At 31.2% G+C, this 15,867-nt stretch overlaps 1 protein-coding gene across 5 annotated transcripts in view; it reads right to left on the bottom strand.

The window, feature by feature from the left end:
• Positions 1-6,452: 6,452 nt before the first annotated feature.
• The window catches only part of LOC129916430 (protein groucho), a 213,393-nt gene continuing 203,978 nt past the window's right edge, over positions 6,453-15,867 (bottom strand). Inside the window, exons 7-14 of one of the 5 annotated variants that reach the window (XM_055996363.1) lie at positions 13,753-13,953; positions 12,739-12,840; positions 12,156-12,212; positions 10,932-11,126; positions 10,602-10,858; positions 9,866-10,539; positions 9,598-9,797; positions 6,455-6,979 (exon numbers count right to left, since the gene is read on the bottom strand). In XM_055996363.1, coding sequence (XP_055852338.1) covers positions 6,872-6,979; positions 9,598-9,797; positions 9,866-10,539; positions 10,602-10,858; positions 10,932-11,126; positions 12,156-12,212; positions 12,739-12,840; positions 13,753-13,953 — 1,794 coding nt within the window. In that variant the 3' untranslated portion in view covers positions 6,455-6,871. Of the gene's footprint in view, positions 6,980-9,597; positions 9,798-9,865; positions 10,540-10,601; positions 10,859-10,931; positions 11,127-12,155; positions 12,213-12,738; positions 12,841-13,752; positions 13,954-15,867 lie in introns of all 5 variants that reach the window. The other 4 variants (XM_055996362.1, XM_055996364.1, XM_055996365.1 and 1 more) reach the window with 4 other exon arrangements.

The following is a 15,867-nucleotide window of genomic DNA, read 5'->3' as shown; positions in this document are numbered from 1 at the left end:
ATTTTTCAATGATTATAGGTTATGGAATTGACGGAAAACAGCAGCTTAACTGTAAGTATGGAAACATACGAAAAATGAAACTTTGTTAAAAACTAATCTGGACCATCGCAGTATCTTAAATCTTTCGAATTACTTTACCTTCAAGATATATGCACTGAATTGTGGACTAAAACTGGGTTTTATGGTTTTTCTCATAGTTTCTATAGCTAGAACTGAACAAAATTGAAATGGGACCACACTACAGGCACCAGCTTTCCAATACAAAATTATTAAAATTGGTTCACTCAGTCCAAAGTTATGAGGTAACAAACATACAAAAAAATACACCCGAATTGAATGCCTTCTCCTTTTTGGAAGTCGGTAAAAAGCCTACAATTGGATGAAGCCAGGGTGTATACATGTAACAGGGCCCCCGTAATATAGGGCCCCAAAAAATTGATTATTACAAATTTTCTAATCACCATTTTTTGTACACGTGTCTCTGAGATAGTTGTTTTTTCATGTGTATGTATGTCCAAAACGTGTTTTAAACGCGTTAAAAATGCGTTCAAAACACGTCAGAAAAGTGTCCTAAACGTGTCCAAAACGCGTCCAAAACGCGTCTAAAACGCATCCAAAACGCGTCCATAACGCGTCGGAAACGCTTCTAAAAGGCGTCCAAAACGCGTCCTAATCGCGTCTTAAACGCGTCTTAAATGCGTCCTAAACGCGTCCTAAACGCGTCTAATTTGGAGGAATTTTTTTAAAATACACTTTTTTCGACAGGAGGTTAACATTGATTTTTTTTCGAAATTCAAAAAAAAAAAAAAATTTTATTTTTTTACCTAAATGGATAGGCCTGTTCATTGTGAACTCATATCTGTAACCCAAAACTTGTTACGAGATTTTTATCCCAAAATATCTGCTTTCGAATGAAAAAAAGTTTCATGAGATATAATTCAGCAACCGTACTTCCAAGAAACTTCTGGTTTACAGTTATGAATAGAACTCAAAGAGACCTTTCTTTTGATGTCTCTCTCGATAGATTTGGAGGAAATTTAGGAAAATGTACTCTTTTTCGACAAGGGGTTAACCTTGATTTTTTTTCGAAATTCCAAAAAAAATAAATTTGTAATTTTTTTTACCTAAATGGATAGGCCTGTTCATTGTGAACTCATCGGCCATATTCTGCTATTCGATTCACGTGAAACTCTTAAATAAGAAGCGTTTAAATGGGGGTTGAAATAAAATTTAAGCAATTTATTCTTCCTTAGAATTGTTTAAATAGACGGAAACAACGTTTTGCCTACGAAAGTTAAAAGTTTTTCAAAGCCAATTTGATATGATAAAGAAAATAAATCTTTCGATTCACGTGAATCGAATAGCAGAATAGGGCTGCATATCTGTAACCCAAAACTTGTTTCGAGACTTTTATCCGAAAATATCTGCTTTCGAATGAAAAAAAAAAGTTTCTCGAGATATAATTTAGCAACCGTACTTCCAAGAAACTTCCGGTTTACAGTTATGAATAGAACTCAAAGAGACCTTTCTTTTGATGTCTCTCTCGATAGATTTGGAGGAATTATTTTGAAATACAATTTTTTTGGTTAAGGGGTTTATCTTGATTTTTTTTCGAAATTCCAAAAAAAATAAATTTGTAATTTTTTACCTAAATGGATAGGCCTGTTCATTGTGAACTCATATCTGTAACCCAAAACTTGTTTCGAGACTTTTATCCCAAAATATCGAATGAAAAAAAAAAAAGTTTCACGAGATATAATTCAGTAACCGTACTTCCAAGTAACTTCTGGTTTACAGTTATGAATAGAACTCAAAGAGACCTTTCTTTTGATGTCTCTCTCGATAGATTTGGAGGAATTATTTTAAAATACACTTTTTTTTCGACAAGGGGTTAACCTTGATTTTTTTTCGAAAATCTGAAAAAAATAAATTTGTAATTTTTTTACCTAAATGGATAGGCCTGTTCATTGTGGACTCATATCTGTAACCCAAAACTTGTTTCGAGACTTTTATCACAAAATATCTGCTTTCGAATGAAGAAAAAGTTTCTCGAGATATAATTTAGCAACCGTACTTCCAAGAAACTTCTGGTTTACAGTTATGAATAGAACTCAAAGAGACCTTTCTTTTGATGTCTCTCTCGATAGATTTGGAGGAATTATTTTAAAATACACTTTTTTTTCGACAAGGGGTTAACCTTGATTTTTTTTCGAAAATCTGAAAAAAATAAATTTGTAATTTTTTTACCTAAATGGATAGGCCTGTTCATTGTGGACTCATATCTGTAACCCAAAACTTGTTTCGAGACTTTTATCCGAAAATATCTGTTTTCGAATGAAAAAAAAGTTTCTCGAGATATAATTTAGCAACCGTACTTCCAAGAAACTTCTGGTTTACAGTTATGAATAGAACTCAAAGAGACCTTTCTTTTGATGTCTCTCTCGATAGATTTGGAGGAATTATTTTAAAATACACTTTTTTTTCGACAAGGGGTTAACCTTGATTTTTTTTCGAAAATCTGAAAAAAATAAATTTGTAATTTTTTTACCTAAATGGATAGGCCTGTTCATTGTGAACTCATATCTGTAACCCAAAACTTGTTTCGAGACTTTTATCCCAAAATATCTGCTTTCGAATGAAAAAAAAAAGTTTCTCGAGATATAATTCAGCAACCGTACTTCCAAGAAACTTCTGGTTTACAGTTATGAATAGAACTCAAAGAGACCTTTCTTTTGATGTCTCTCTCGATAGATTTGGAGGAATTATTTTAAAATACACTTTTTTTTCGACAAGGGGTTAACCTTGATTTTTTTTCGAAAATCTGAAAAAAATAAATTTGTAATTTTTTTACCTAAATGGATAGGCCTGTTCATTGTGAACTCATATCTGTAACCCAAAACTTGTTTCGATACTTTTATCCCAAAATATCTGCTTTCGAATGAAGAAAAAGTTTCTCGAGATATAATTTAGCAACCGTACTTCCAAGAAACTTCTGGTTTACAGTTATGAATAGAACTAAGAGACCTTTCTTTTGATGTCTCTCTCGATAGATTTGGAGGAATTATTTTGAAATACACTTTTTTTGGTAAAGGGGTTTATCTTGATTTTTTTCGAAATTCCAACAAAAATAAATTTGTAATTTTTTTACCTAAATGGATAGGCCTGTTCATTGTGAACTCATATCTGTAACCCAAAACTTGTTTTGAGACTTTTATCCCAAAGTATCTGATTTCGAATGAAAAAAAAAGTTTCTCGAGATATAATTCAGCAACCGTACTTCCAAGAAACTTCTGGTTTACAGTTATGAATAGAACTCAAAGAGACCTTTCTTTTGATGTGTCTCTCGATAGATTTGGAGGAATTATTTTAAAATACACTTTTTTTTCGACAAGGGGTTAACCTTAATTTTTTTTCGAAAATCTGAAAAAAATAAATTTGTAATTTTTTTACCTAAATGGATAGGCCTGTTCATTGTGAACTCATATCTGTAACCCAAAACTTGTTTCGAGACTTTTATCCCAAAATATCTGCTTTCGAATGAAAAAAAAAAGTTTCTCGAGATATAATTCAGCAACCGTACTTCCAAGAAACTTCTGGTTTACAGTTATGAATAGAACTCAAAGAGACCTTTCTTTTGATGTCTCTCTCGATAGATTTGGAGGAATTATTTTAAAATACACTTTTTTTTCGACAAGGGGTTAACCTTGATTTTTTTTCGAAAATCTGAAAAAAATAAATTTGTAATTTTTTTACCTAAATGGATAGGCCTGTTCATTGTGAACTCATATCTGTAACCCAAAACTTGTTTCGAGACTTTTATCCCAAAATATCTGCTTTCGAATGAAAAAAAAAAGTTTCTCGAGATATAATTCAGCAACCGTACTTCCAAGAAACTTCTGGTTTACAGTTATGAATAGAACTCAAAGAGACCTTTCTTTTGATGTCTCTCTCGATAGATTTGGAGGAATTATTTTAAAATACACTTTTTTTTCGACAAGGGGTTAACCTTGATTTTTTTTCGAAAATCTGAAAAAAATAAATTTGTAATTTTTTTACCTAAATGGATAGGCCTGTTCATTGTGAACTCATATCTGTAACCCAAAACTTGTTTCGAGACTTTTATCCCAAAATATCTGCTTTCGAATGAAAAAAAAAAGTTTCTCGAGATATAATTCAGCAACCGTACTTCCAAGAAACTTCTGGTTTACAGTTATGAATAGAACTCAAAGAGACCTTTCTTTTGATGTCTCTCTCGATAGATTTGAAGGAAATTTTTGAAAATACACTTTTTTTCGACAAGGGGTTAACCTTGATTTTTTTTCGAAATTTAAAAAAAAAAATAAATTTGTAATTTTTTTACCTAAATGGATATGCCTGTTCATTGTGAACTCATATCTGTAACCCAAAACTTGTTTCGAGACTTTTATCCGAAAATATCTGCTTTCGAATGAAAAAAAAAAAGTTTCTCGAGATATAATTCAGCAACTGTACTTCCAAGAAACTTCTGGTTTACAGTTATGAATAGAACTCAAAGAGACCTTTCTTTTGATGTCTCTCTCGATAAATTTGAAGGAAATTTTTGAAAATACACTTTTTTTCGACAAGGGGTTAACCTTGATTTTTTTCTCGAAAATCAAAAAAAAATAAATTTGTAATTTTTTACCTAAATGGATAGGCCTGTTCATTGTGAACTCATATATCGCAATAGTATTACAAGACTGTTGTAACTCAAAAAAAAAATTTCTAGCTGAATCAGCGAAAAAATGTTCCAAATTATAAAAAATCATTTTTTTTTCAAGTTCCTTTATAAAAATAATGCATTTACCTATTCAGCAATTATTTAAAATATTAGATACATAAATATAAAGTTATTGAGTAAAATATGATGTCACCTCAAGCAAAAAAAAATTTTGAGTTCCAACAGTCTTGTAAACTAGTGCGATACACATATAAACCAAAACTTGTTTCGAGACTTTTATCCGAAAATTTCTACTTTCGAATGAAAAAAAAAGTTTCTCGAGGTATAATTCAGCAACCAGACATCCAAGAAACTTTTGGTTTTTTTTCAATTCTCCCGAAAATATAGTTATCAATAATTGAGTTATATTCACTTGTTCAAATCGTGTTACATAAGTTACATAACATTAAGGAGGGATTGCAGAGACGCAGAGATCATACCCATATTGAGTAGATTTTTAAAATTTCGTGCTAAAAACAGCTACTCTTCGAATATGAAAGCAGACACCAAAACAAAACCTATTACTAACGCTGAGTTCCCTTCAGCCATTTTATCCAAACCGATTATAAAGCATCAGAAGCTCCAATCTTAATCTTAGATTATGAAATAAAATAAAGTTCTATTCTGCAATTCGATTCACGTGAAATTTTTTCTTTCTAAAGAAACTCAGCGTTAGTTACATTTCAACTACTAATCAAATAAATCAAATTAATATTAAATTTTAGTACACGAAGAATTTTTTATTTAGTAAACTATAAGTTAAAATATTAAAGATTAACATTTTTGTTTGCTTTAGTATATAAATCGTTTACAAGTTAAATTATGCCAACGCAAGTTAATACATATTGTTTTTTTGTTTGTTTTGTTTTTAACCACATCGTGTGTCAGCATCTGTTTAATTTTAAACAATTTCGAGCAGTACACTGTACATTATTATTTAATTAAAATTAAGATATAATTCTCTTTATTTATTTTTTTGTTGCTGTTGTTGTTTTTTCTTTTTTACACTCTTCCTTCACTGACCTTTAAGAGATCAATTTTATTTCCTAGTTTAATTCACTTGCCTTACAAAAATATCCATTCTTTCTTATTTCTTTTGTTTAAACTGTTTCTCGTCTGTTGCAATCTTCTGCTTCTTTTACAAACTTTTACACAAATCATATTAAATTCATTAATTTAATTTCATTTAATAATGTTTTGTTTTATTTTTACTTCATTTCTTGTATCACAAGTGTGAATTTATGTGTATTTTTCTTTGTGTTTTTGCGTGCACTAATATCCACATTTATTATTATTATTATTATATTTTTTATTTGTATTTACTTTAATTTCATTTATAACTAATTGCTATGAAACGTTTAATAATATAATTTTATTTTTCTTTATTTTTTTTTTGTTCTTATTATTAAATCTTCTCTTATGCTTAAATTTAATTTCTCTTACTACTTAGATTTACAATTTTTATATTTTTTTGTTTATATTTATTTTAAAAGAAATACATTAACATTAACTTGTGTTTTTATTTCTGTTTTGTTTGTTTTTTTTTTTTTTGTATTTAAGTTTTTTTTTATTTATTTATAAGATTAAACAATTTATTGGTAAAAAATAAAACAATTATTTGTATTTATAAGAAAACAAGAAACTTCTTATAAAATAGATAATTTTGTTTATATTATTTTTTTTTATTTATGTTTTTTTTTCTTAAATCTTCAATGTATAATCTTTATTTACAAATATATGTAGAGGTAACTTCTAAAATTAAATAATTTAAAAGTTAAAAAAAAGTAAATTAAAATTAATTATTTTATAAAAAAAAGGGCGCGTGACAAATGTTATGTGTGTTTTTTTTTCGAGTTGAAAATTGGGGGAACTGTTTTCATTTATTTTTGACTTTTTCTATTTTATTTCTTAAGCAAAAAAAAAAAACAAATACATGGTTACCTATAGTAAAAATTAACGAAATACATATTTATAAATCCCTGAAATAAAATGTAAAAAAAAAATAAAATTACAAGAAAACAAAAAATGTAGAGAAAGAAAATTATAAAAAAAAAATATTAAACAACGATGTTTCATATTGATGTTGACTCCTTTTTCTTGTTTTGCTGTGATGCTGTATATTTGTATGTGTTTTTAGTATATGACTTCGTAGACTGTGGCTTTTTTGTCTCCAGATCCAGTTACAATGTATTTATCATCGGTTGATATGTCGCAGCTTAGCACTGACGATGTTTCTTTGGACTAGAAAAAAAAAATAAATAAAAAAATATTATTATTGTTCTCTATATTTTTTAAATGTAAAGGAAATAGAATAAAGAGAAATTGCTAAACACAAACAAAAGGATATAGACAGAAAGCTTCAATAATTATTATGTTAAAGTTAATATAAAAAAAAAAAGAAATAAAAAAATACTCCCTAAAAATTGAGGACAACCGACTCAAGTTGGCATTATCATGTTGAAAGAGGAGAACTAGGGAACCCTACCAGCTTAAACATACAGGGGTCAATTTCACAAGCGGGTCACTATTGTGTTGAGAAGGTTTTAAACATTGTTTTGACATAGAGACTTAGTCATAACTGAAGGTCTCCTTTTATAAATAAGAAATACATTTTAGGTCAGTTGTAAAGTAACTTCAATAAACCAAAATTGACTTGAATTAAGTCATTAGCATTATAGCATTACATCCTTAAATAGAAATCAACTCAGACTCACTGTAACTTCTTTAGCAAAGGAACACTTCAAGTTCGTAATGTTTAAGCTATTAAAGAATAAGTATACTTAATTTGGATAATTTTAGAGACATACATTTATATAGGTTTTCAATAATTAGAAAAAACGTAAATAAAAACCTGACCACCACATCATTAAAATTGTTGTTCTGAGTGGAACAAAAATGAAAATGTATGACTTTCCAATCAGAAAACGTAATAACTGCCTATTTCAATTAAATATTTATGTATGTATGAAATGGGTGTTGAACCAGCAGAATAGAACATTTATGTATCTCAAATCTAAGCTTAGAACTGTTAAATAGTACAGAGAAATCACAGAAAAGCTTATCTAGCCCAACAAGGCAAACTTAGGTACATCTATCCATGTAAGGTTATCCTATACGTGTAAGGTTATCCTAAAACAAGGTGCCATTGGAAACATCAAAAATAAGAAGGCTTAATAGTATCGGGACAACGCAATCTGACGCAAGACTACACGATTTTGTACATCCCGACTCAGATAGCCCGATTCAATCCTCAGCCCGACTCAAAAACAATATCAAAGTTCTCTTACACTTTCGTTTTTCCAGTTGACACCAAAGAATTCTTAGCAACAAAACTAACCAAATATTGTCTAACACAACGGTTCTCAACCTTTCAGAGTATGCGGACCCCTAACAAAAAAATTGTCAGTTTGCGGACCCCTTTCAAGAACAAATTGAATTTATTATTATGTGTAAGAATCATTAAATTAACAATTATACACTGCTGCTGACTGTGAATCCTGTCCATTGGGCCGGAGCGACATTGAATTGTGAAAAAAGTTGCATTGGATCCAAAAAAGTATAAAATTATTTTTTTTTTAATTTTTAAAATGACCGCTAAGGGTCGCGGTCACGCATTCGCTTTGAAAATTGAAAAAAAAACAAAAAACAAATTGGCTTATAAAACACATACTTGTTTTTGTTTTTTTTTATTTAATGACTTTTGCATTTTTTTTTAATTAATTTATGCATTTATTCTTCTCTAAAAAGCCTCCATTAGTTATTCCTTATTGGAATTGAAACCTGAAAAAATAACCTTAAAAACAAACGAAACAGGGCTATTATTTTTCAGTTTAAAACATTAGTTTACTTCCTTAATATATTTTATATAATTCTTTTTAGTACCAACTCTGAAGTGAAACGTCTTTTTTTTTAAATACAATGCAAGAAAACATACATTTTTGCATTGTAATTGCGCGACCCCTAGCGGTGGGAAAATATATTTAAAGAAATCATTGAATTTAGCAGGGGGTAGAGTTTTGCAGAAATAGAAATAGAACAATAAAACTGTTTATAAAAACAAAATTCTAAAACACAAAATGTAGCTTAAAACGGCCTCCGAACTCTAAAAAACGGTGAAAAAATGTTGTACTTTAGGATTCAGTCTATAAAATCTACACCCAATTTGGTGCTTGAGCACATAAAAAAAATATTTTCAAAAAAAAACCAGTACTCCTCTGTCCTCTGAAATTGTCCGAAAAATGGCTGAATAAAAAATCGTTGAAATCTGAAAATATCGAAAAACGGTTTTTTGACGATAACTTGAAATTTTGAGGGTCTACGAAAAATTTCAAGTGCCATAATATGATGTACTCAGTAATATCTACAACCTCTGCTAGGTCATTTCCAAAGTAATTGACATGATTTTTATTTGGTAACACAGTGTAATTAAAACGACAAAAATGGGCGAAATCATTTCTGATTTTTTTTGTCCTGTTAATTTCTTGCAAAAACAGTGTTTTTTTTTTTGAAACAGTATAATTTGCGTTCCTTTGGAGACATTTATCTACTGCTTAGGTTTCGATTCAGCAAACGGGTCCTAGAATTTAAAATTGTTTTCAACTACTATTAATCTATTAAAAAAAGTAGTTCAGAGCTGCTTTAAGTACTAAGCAGTAGACAAATGTGCCCAAAGGAAAGCAGCAAGAATTGACTAAAAAGTATACTGATCCCATTTAGCTTACTAAAATGAACTTTGTAGTGTTAAAGGAGGTCTCTTAATACTCCTTGCAGAAAAGCTTGGTACAAGAGCAATCTAAAGAAAGTACACTAAGAATCTTTTCTAAGAAACAAAAATTTACACAAAACAAATTTGAACTTACTTGGAATATGCTGGCGCCATACGGTGTCCTCCATGCATTCAGCAAGTTATCCTTTCCAGTTGACACAAACCATTTGCCGCATGTGGCAAATCTTAATGAAAGAACACAACTTTCGTGCAGATGCAATTGGTATTTGTCTGGTTTCGATGCATGCAATACTTCAACGTGTGAATTTTCCATACCAACTGCCAACCATTCTCCTATTAAAAAAAAATAAAACAAATCATAAAAATTCAGAATATTAAAAATAATTTCATTTAAAACTTACCTGTTGGACAATATCCTAGAGAGAAGATCTGTGAGCTGAAATCATGTTGTTGCAGTTGTCTGCCTTCTCTCAAGTCCCAGGATCTCACTGTATTATCTAAGCCACCAGTCCACAAACGTGAACCATCAGGACTAATGTCAATACAAGAGGCACCATCTGTGTGTCCCTGGAATTGTCGCACAAGCGACTCATTATGCAAATCCCAGACGGCAATATTGCCATCACTGCAGCAGGAAAAGCATACTTTGGAATCGGGACTTATTGCCAAAGCATAACACGCTGGTGCAGCAGACGTTAGCTCGGCTTTAATTCTTGGGGTCGGACTAGCCAAATCCCATATTGATAAATTTGATGCTTCTCCACCGACAATTAGAGTTCTTCCATCTGGCAGAAGTTTCACTGAGCGAATGTAATTATCGCGTTGTAAACAGTCCAATTGACTGATCGGTGTCATGCTGCCTTGTCGCGCAATATCCCAAACTTTGACGCATCCCTTTCCTCCGGTATAGACGTATTTCGTTGGATTCGAGATCGTTACGGCGCACACAACTTCACCGTGAGAGAGTGTGCTCATTTGGCGTGCATGCCTTGGGATGCCCACACCCACTAGGGCATCCGGCGGAAAGGGCACCGGTTGTAAGGTGCCTTCGCCATTCATGTGAAACGAGTAGGCTCTATAATGAAAGAAATACAAAAATTTATATCTTGATATAGAATATAAATCGATTTAACTTACGGTTTTCCACCGGCCAATCCAGCAGAATGAGGGATACCATTGGCGCGTACATGAGCATGTGGATCATACGCCATTGGAGGTCGGCCATACGCAGGATCAGGTGGTGGTCGTTGATAGGGATCCGCTGGCCGCTGATATGGGGAATTGGGATAGCCTGCTGGTGGAACCTGTGGAAGTACTTGCTTTGGATTTACCGGCATAGGTACATTCGGTGTTGGTGTTCTGGCCTTAGCACCCGGAGTTCCAGGTTTGTCGAGCTATAAAAATTAAAAAAATAATAATTAATTTTTAAAAATATTTAATGATAATGAGATTTTTGTTAAAAATTACATCTTTAGTTTTAAGGCTGGGCGTCGATCGTGATGAGCTTGAGCCCGATCGGGATGGTGGTCTATCGCTGGTCTGTTTTGAATTACTGCTACCGGGTTTATCGGATCGATCTCCGTTTAGGCCAATACTGTCACGATCGCGATCGCGTGAATCTATCGAGATATGATCGCCATTTGGTCGTGGGGATGGTGATTCCTATAAAAATGATTTAATATTAATTAATTAATAATGGATATTTTTATTAATAAAACATTTACAAACATGCATAGAAATCGATTAATGGCATTCATACAAAGGATTTCATGGATCGTACGAAATAAAATGATTTTTTCTTTTTGGAAGATATAACAAAATACTGTTTAGATATTTGGTCTTTATGGTGACTTTACATATCATAATAGAATAAATGATCTTGAAGTGTTGGAATGACTAAAAAAAAAGGAGTCTTGAAAATATCAAATTGCACCACACGAGTCATTATTATTATTCCATTTTAAAATGTGGAATTATTTTGTATTAGGAGTACGTTCTAGTGGAATAAGTTGGATGTTAACAGAGTCTGTGAGAAGCCGATGAATGAATAAAATGTCGAATGCAGTTTTTTATGGATTTAAGTTGATTTTTTGAAGCGAGATAGAGTAACGATCCAAGGAAGTTTTCTACAATCAAAACAAATTTAACGGAGTATTCGTTGAAGAAGATTGTATACTCAGCGTATAATGAGAATATAGGAATTTTCAACGATCATTTTGACATCGTTTATAGTGAAAATGAAATAAAGAGGACCTAAGGCTGCTTAAAGGAACCCCAGAGGTTAGCTAAAATGGGATTTGAAAGTGCCGACTTGAAATTTTTTCAGCTAAAATAATGGATTGCAAAGAGACTCATAAAAATAGTACAAAAAACTGTTATGGTTGGAACAGATGTATTTTTGGAGTTAATTATAATTTCTTAAAACGCATCAGTAATTTATTTTACATTACATTCACACTTATAAGGAATCGATTTATACCTACATATGAGGCGTTTAAATTAATAATAAATGGATTAAGCCCATTTTTGAGTTCAAAAATGAACCTGGAAATACAACTTTTATCAATTTGAACGCTTCATTTATTTATAAATTAGGTATTTTATATATAAAAGAAAAACTGCTACATACTACAACAAACTACGAATAGAGTTTTTTACTTTTGTTAATTTTTTTTTTCAAACTCAACTCACCATTTCATTTGACACATCTACGACTAAATCCTGATCGCTTTTCTCGCCATCGTCGTCCTGCAATGTAAAAATAAACAAAAATAATTTTCAAACAAAAATTCGCCATGAGTTTTTTGGAGTTTTTTTTTTTTATAATTTATCTACTTCAAAATTTTCTACAATTTAAAAAAGGTTTTGGTTCATAAAAACAAAATTATATACAATTTGAGAGGATTAAGCTAAACCCTAGATGGTGAGTTGAGTTTCAAAAATGTCACAAAAACACACACACAAAAAGACAAAACTTTCAAGAGCTTTGTTGAATTTTTTGATCTGGTAAAGATACATAAATGGAAAAATTATTTCACGAATGAAAAATAGAGTACATTCATATAAGTTGACATTTATAGTAAGTAGATTCAAGTGAAAGAAATTAAGACATTTAGAATTGAATAAAAAAAAAACTTAGAAGACAAACATTATAAGCACAAATTTTAGGGTAAAGTATTATAGTCGTTAATAAATGTTTTCACAGAAAAATAAAGAGATGAAAAAAGATAGACAAGTTCTTTTGTTTTTAATGAATTTTAAATTCGGTACTTACATGTGCCAGTTTGTCTTCTTTTCTTCGCTTGGCGTCATTCTCAATGTCAAGAGGTGACCGGGTACGATATTTCTCACGCTCCGCCGGTGATACAGAGTTTCTCTAAATGAAACAAAAACAAAATTACAAATTAATTGCAATTCAAAATTTATATTCTTTGTTAGGCAAGATCAAAGTTTGTTTTTTTTTTTTTTTTTGTAAGTTCAAGAATGGACAGTAAAATTCATTCGAAAGGGTCATGTTATGAAACAAGCTTGAAACGTATATACCTAGCATACTACAAAATTGTATTGTTTTCTAAGATTTAAGAATTTAAGGTCTTATTTTTCAATTTGGTAGAAGTCTTTTAGTAATTTTAAAGACAAATAAAGTTATATTTTAAGGGTTCATCAAATTAATTTAGGGTTGAAATCGGAAAATGTGATTTTTGATAGTTGGCATTTACATTATGCTACTTTTTTGTTACTTTATGGGCTGTAAAATATCACTTTGCCCGATTAAGCACCAGAACTTCATTAAATTGGTTAATAAAAGTGTGTAAAAATCGGAAGAGATCCATAATGAATGAACTTAGATCGCTTAGGCCTATGAGTTTAGACTTCAGAGAATTAGATCAGTCAATAAATATTTAACCTATTTGGGATGTGGGCGCTAAGATTTTGAATTAAGTTCAAGCTGATTTTGTGTATGACAGAGCTTTGACTTGAAAGCAATTCATTAAGAAAAAAATTTAAATTTTAAAAAATAGTAAATAGTGTTGCATAAGGATACTTTAAGGATTTTGAAAAAAAAAAAAAAACGCCAATGAAATTCAGCAAATCCGAAACCTGTTAGAAACTGCGGACAAAATGAAAAAAACCCATTAAGACCATTCAAGATCGTGCAATTTAATAACTGAATAGCATGCATTTAACCCTTGAAATAAACATCCTATTTGTATGGTCTTGTCCGATTCTTAATTTGCTTACAAAAAAATAACAATGAACTTAAACTTAAACCAAAAGAAAAACTTACCAGTCTCTCTTCAGCAGACGGTCCATCTAAATTACTTTTCATATCTGGCCGATGATGATCTGGCGGTGCTTTTAATAGACTTTGTGGTGCATGTGGTAATCCCATTGGTCCACCTAATGCTCCAAATGGTCCAGCTAACGCTCCAAGACTTGGCATCGGTTGTGGTGGTCCACCGGGCACTTGTTGCGCATGAATTTGTTGCTGCAAAAGAAATTTTGAAAAAGAATAAAATAAAGATATTTATAAATTTGTTATTTTTTTTTAAAGTTTTTTTTTTTTTTTTTGTCGAAGCACATTTATATTTTTTTTTTGCAAAATTATCTATGAAATTGCATTTAACATAAGCATAACAATAAATATGAAAAAAATATACAAAAAAATGAAAAAAAAAATACCGTTATAAAATATTATTCCTATCGTAACATACAAAATATTTTCCCAAAACAATAAAAAAAAAAAATGTTTGTTTTTATATACATATCGTTAAATTTAAAATAAAAAAAAAAAACAAACATAAATGTACATATTTTTCATTAACAAGGACAAAGCTTCATAATATCATGAGAAGGGAATAATGATACAATATATGTAAATAAGTTTACTTAAAAGGTTGAGGCTAGAAAAAGGAAAACCAAGTTAGAAAACTAGACTTTATCGTTACTTTCATTTATACAAGCTTTTGCAAATCAAATTCACCTTTTTAAAAAAAAGATTCTGGACAAAATTTCAAAGCATTTTTTTTTTACCAATTTTTGTTTCGCGTTTTTCATCATTTCACCATATTTTTTGGCATCGCATAGAAACTTATCTTCATGAAATAGATTTCGAAAAGCAAAGAATTTAAAAGCTGCAAAGCTTTAAAATTAAAGAGTAGGTATTACAAAAGGTAACATTGCCAAAACGAAATGCTGCGATCTCAAATAAAATTTAAATTATTATTAGAAAACCTAAAAAATGACGTTTGGAATGAACTATCATCGATAATATGGAAAATCGGATTTTCACCGAACACGAAATATTTTTAATTCAATTGAAAAGTTTAAATATGTATTCAGTTTAATTTTTTTTTTAACCTCTGACGGACTCCTTATTAGAATTATTTGACACACAAACAAAAGAAAAAAAAAATAAAAGTGTAAACCATCAGATACAGATCCATTGCCAAAACAGCCGCAGTGAAATATCAAAAATCCAATTGTTCAATGGAACTAACTTAACCAAACCATAACCAATATACCCACATGAACAGTCACCAATTCCGCACACACAAATTTTACGGTTTCACGATTTCGAAATGAAAATTTTCCCCCCAATAACAAATAAATCATAACAAAATTATAAGTTCTTCACGTTTTTACCAAAAAATGTAGAACCCTCTCTTTGTTGAACCTATCACGAACCCCACTCGTTGAAAGTCGAAACAGGTCGCATCAGATGCAGCGATGGTGGTGGTAGTGGTGGCAAGCAGCAGTATTGGCATAAAGCCGAAATGATAGGTAATGGTGGAAGCAGCTTTCTATATCCACGTTTTAGCCTCCATTGGGGAATTCGATTTGATTCAGTTTTTGAATTTGGTTTTCGTCGATGGGGGGTTTCAAAAAAAAAAAGTCATCACACATCGAATCGAACAGAACTAAAGCCACCACTACCGCTGCTATTGCCGCCAATGCGACTCCTGGTGCTCAATTTTATTCGATTATTCCGGCTCTTTGAATTCTGCGTTGGTCGGGCAGATAATTTCTCGTTGAGCGCCCCCCCCCCCCCCTCCCCCCTCTCGTTGTCATCGTCTTCTTCATTGCCGTTGCCGTTGTGTCCTCTCGCCTCAGGGGTGGCATCAGAAAATTTTGGTCAGAGATGACAGTGTTCGAAACCTAATACCCCAAGCAAACTAAAGCTTGCTCTCTCACACACATACTCCCCATAATGCCAGTCATTGGCTACCAGTTTTTGGAAGTGCATCACTCTGACCACAGCGAATGCGGTAATTAACCGGCTGCACCAAGATAATTTTAATCAGCTGCAGGTATAGTATATGTATAACTACCTACCTATATTATATCCACATTCGAGAGCACAGAAGCACCCATCAACAAGCCCCCCTGCGAAATTGTGTCC

Source organism: Episyrphus balteatus, chromosome 3 (assembly GCF_945859705.1).
Source record: "Episyrphus balteatus chromosome 3, idEpiBalt1.1, whole genome shotgun sequence".
NCBI classification, from domain to species: Eukaryota; Metazoa; Arthropoda; class Insecta; order Diptera; family Syrphidae; genus Episyrphus; species Episyrphus balteatus.
The sequence above is the reverse complement of the archived record's forward strand: the minus strand, read 5'-3'. Positions and strand labels throughout refer to the sequence as shown.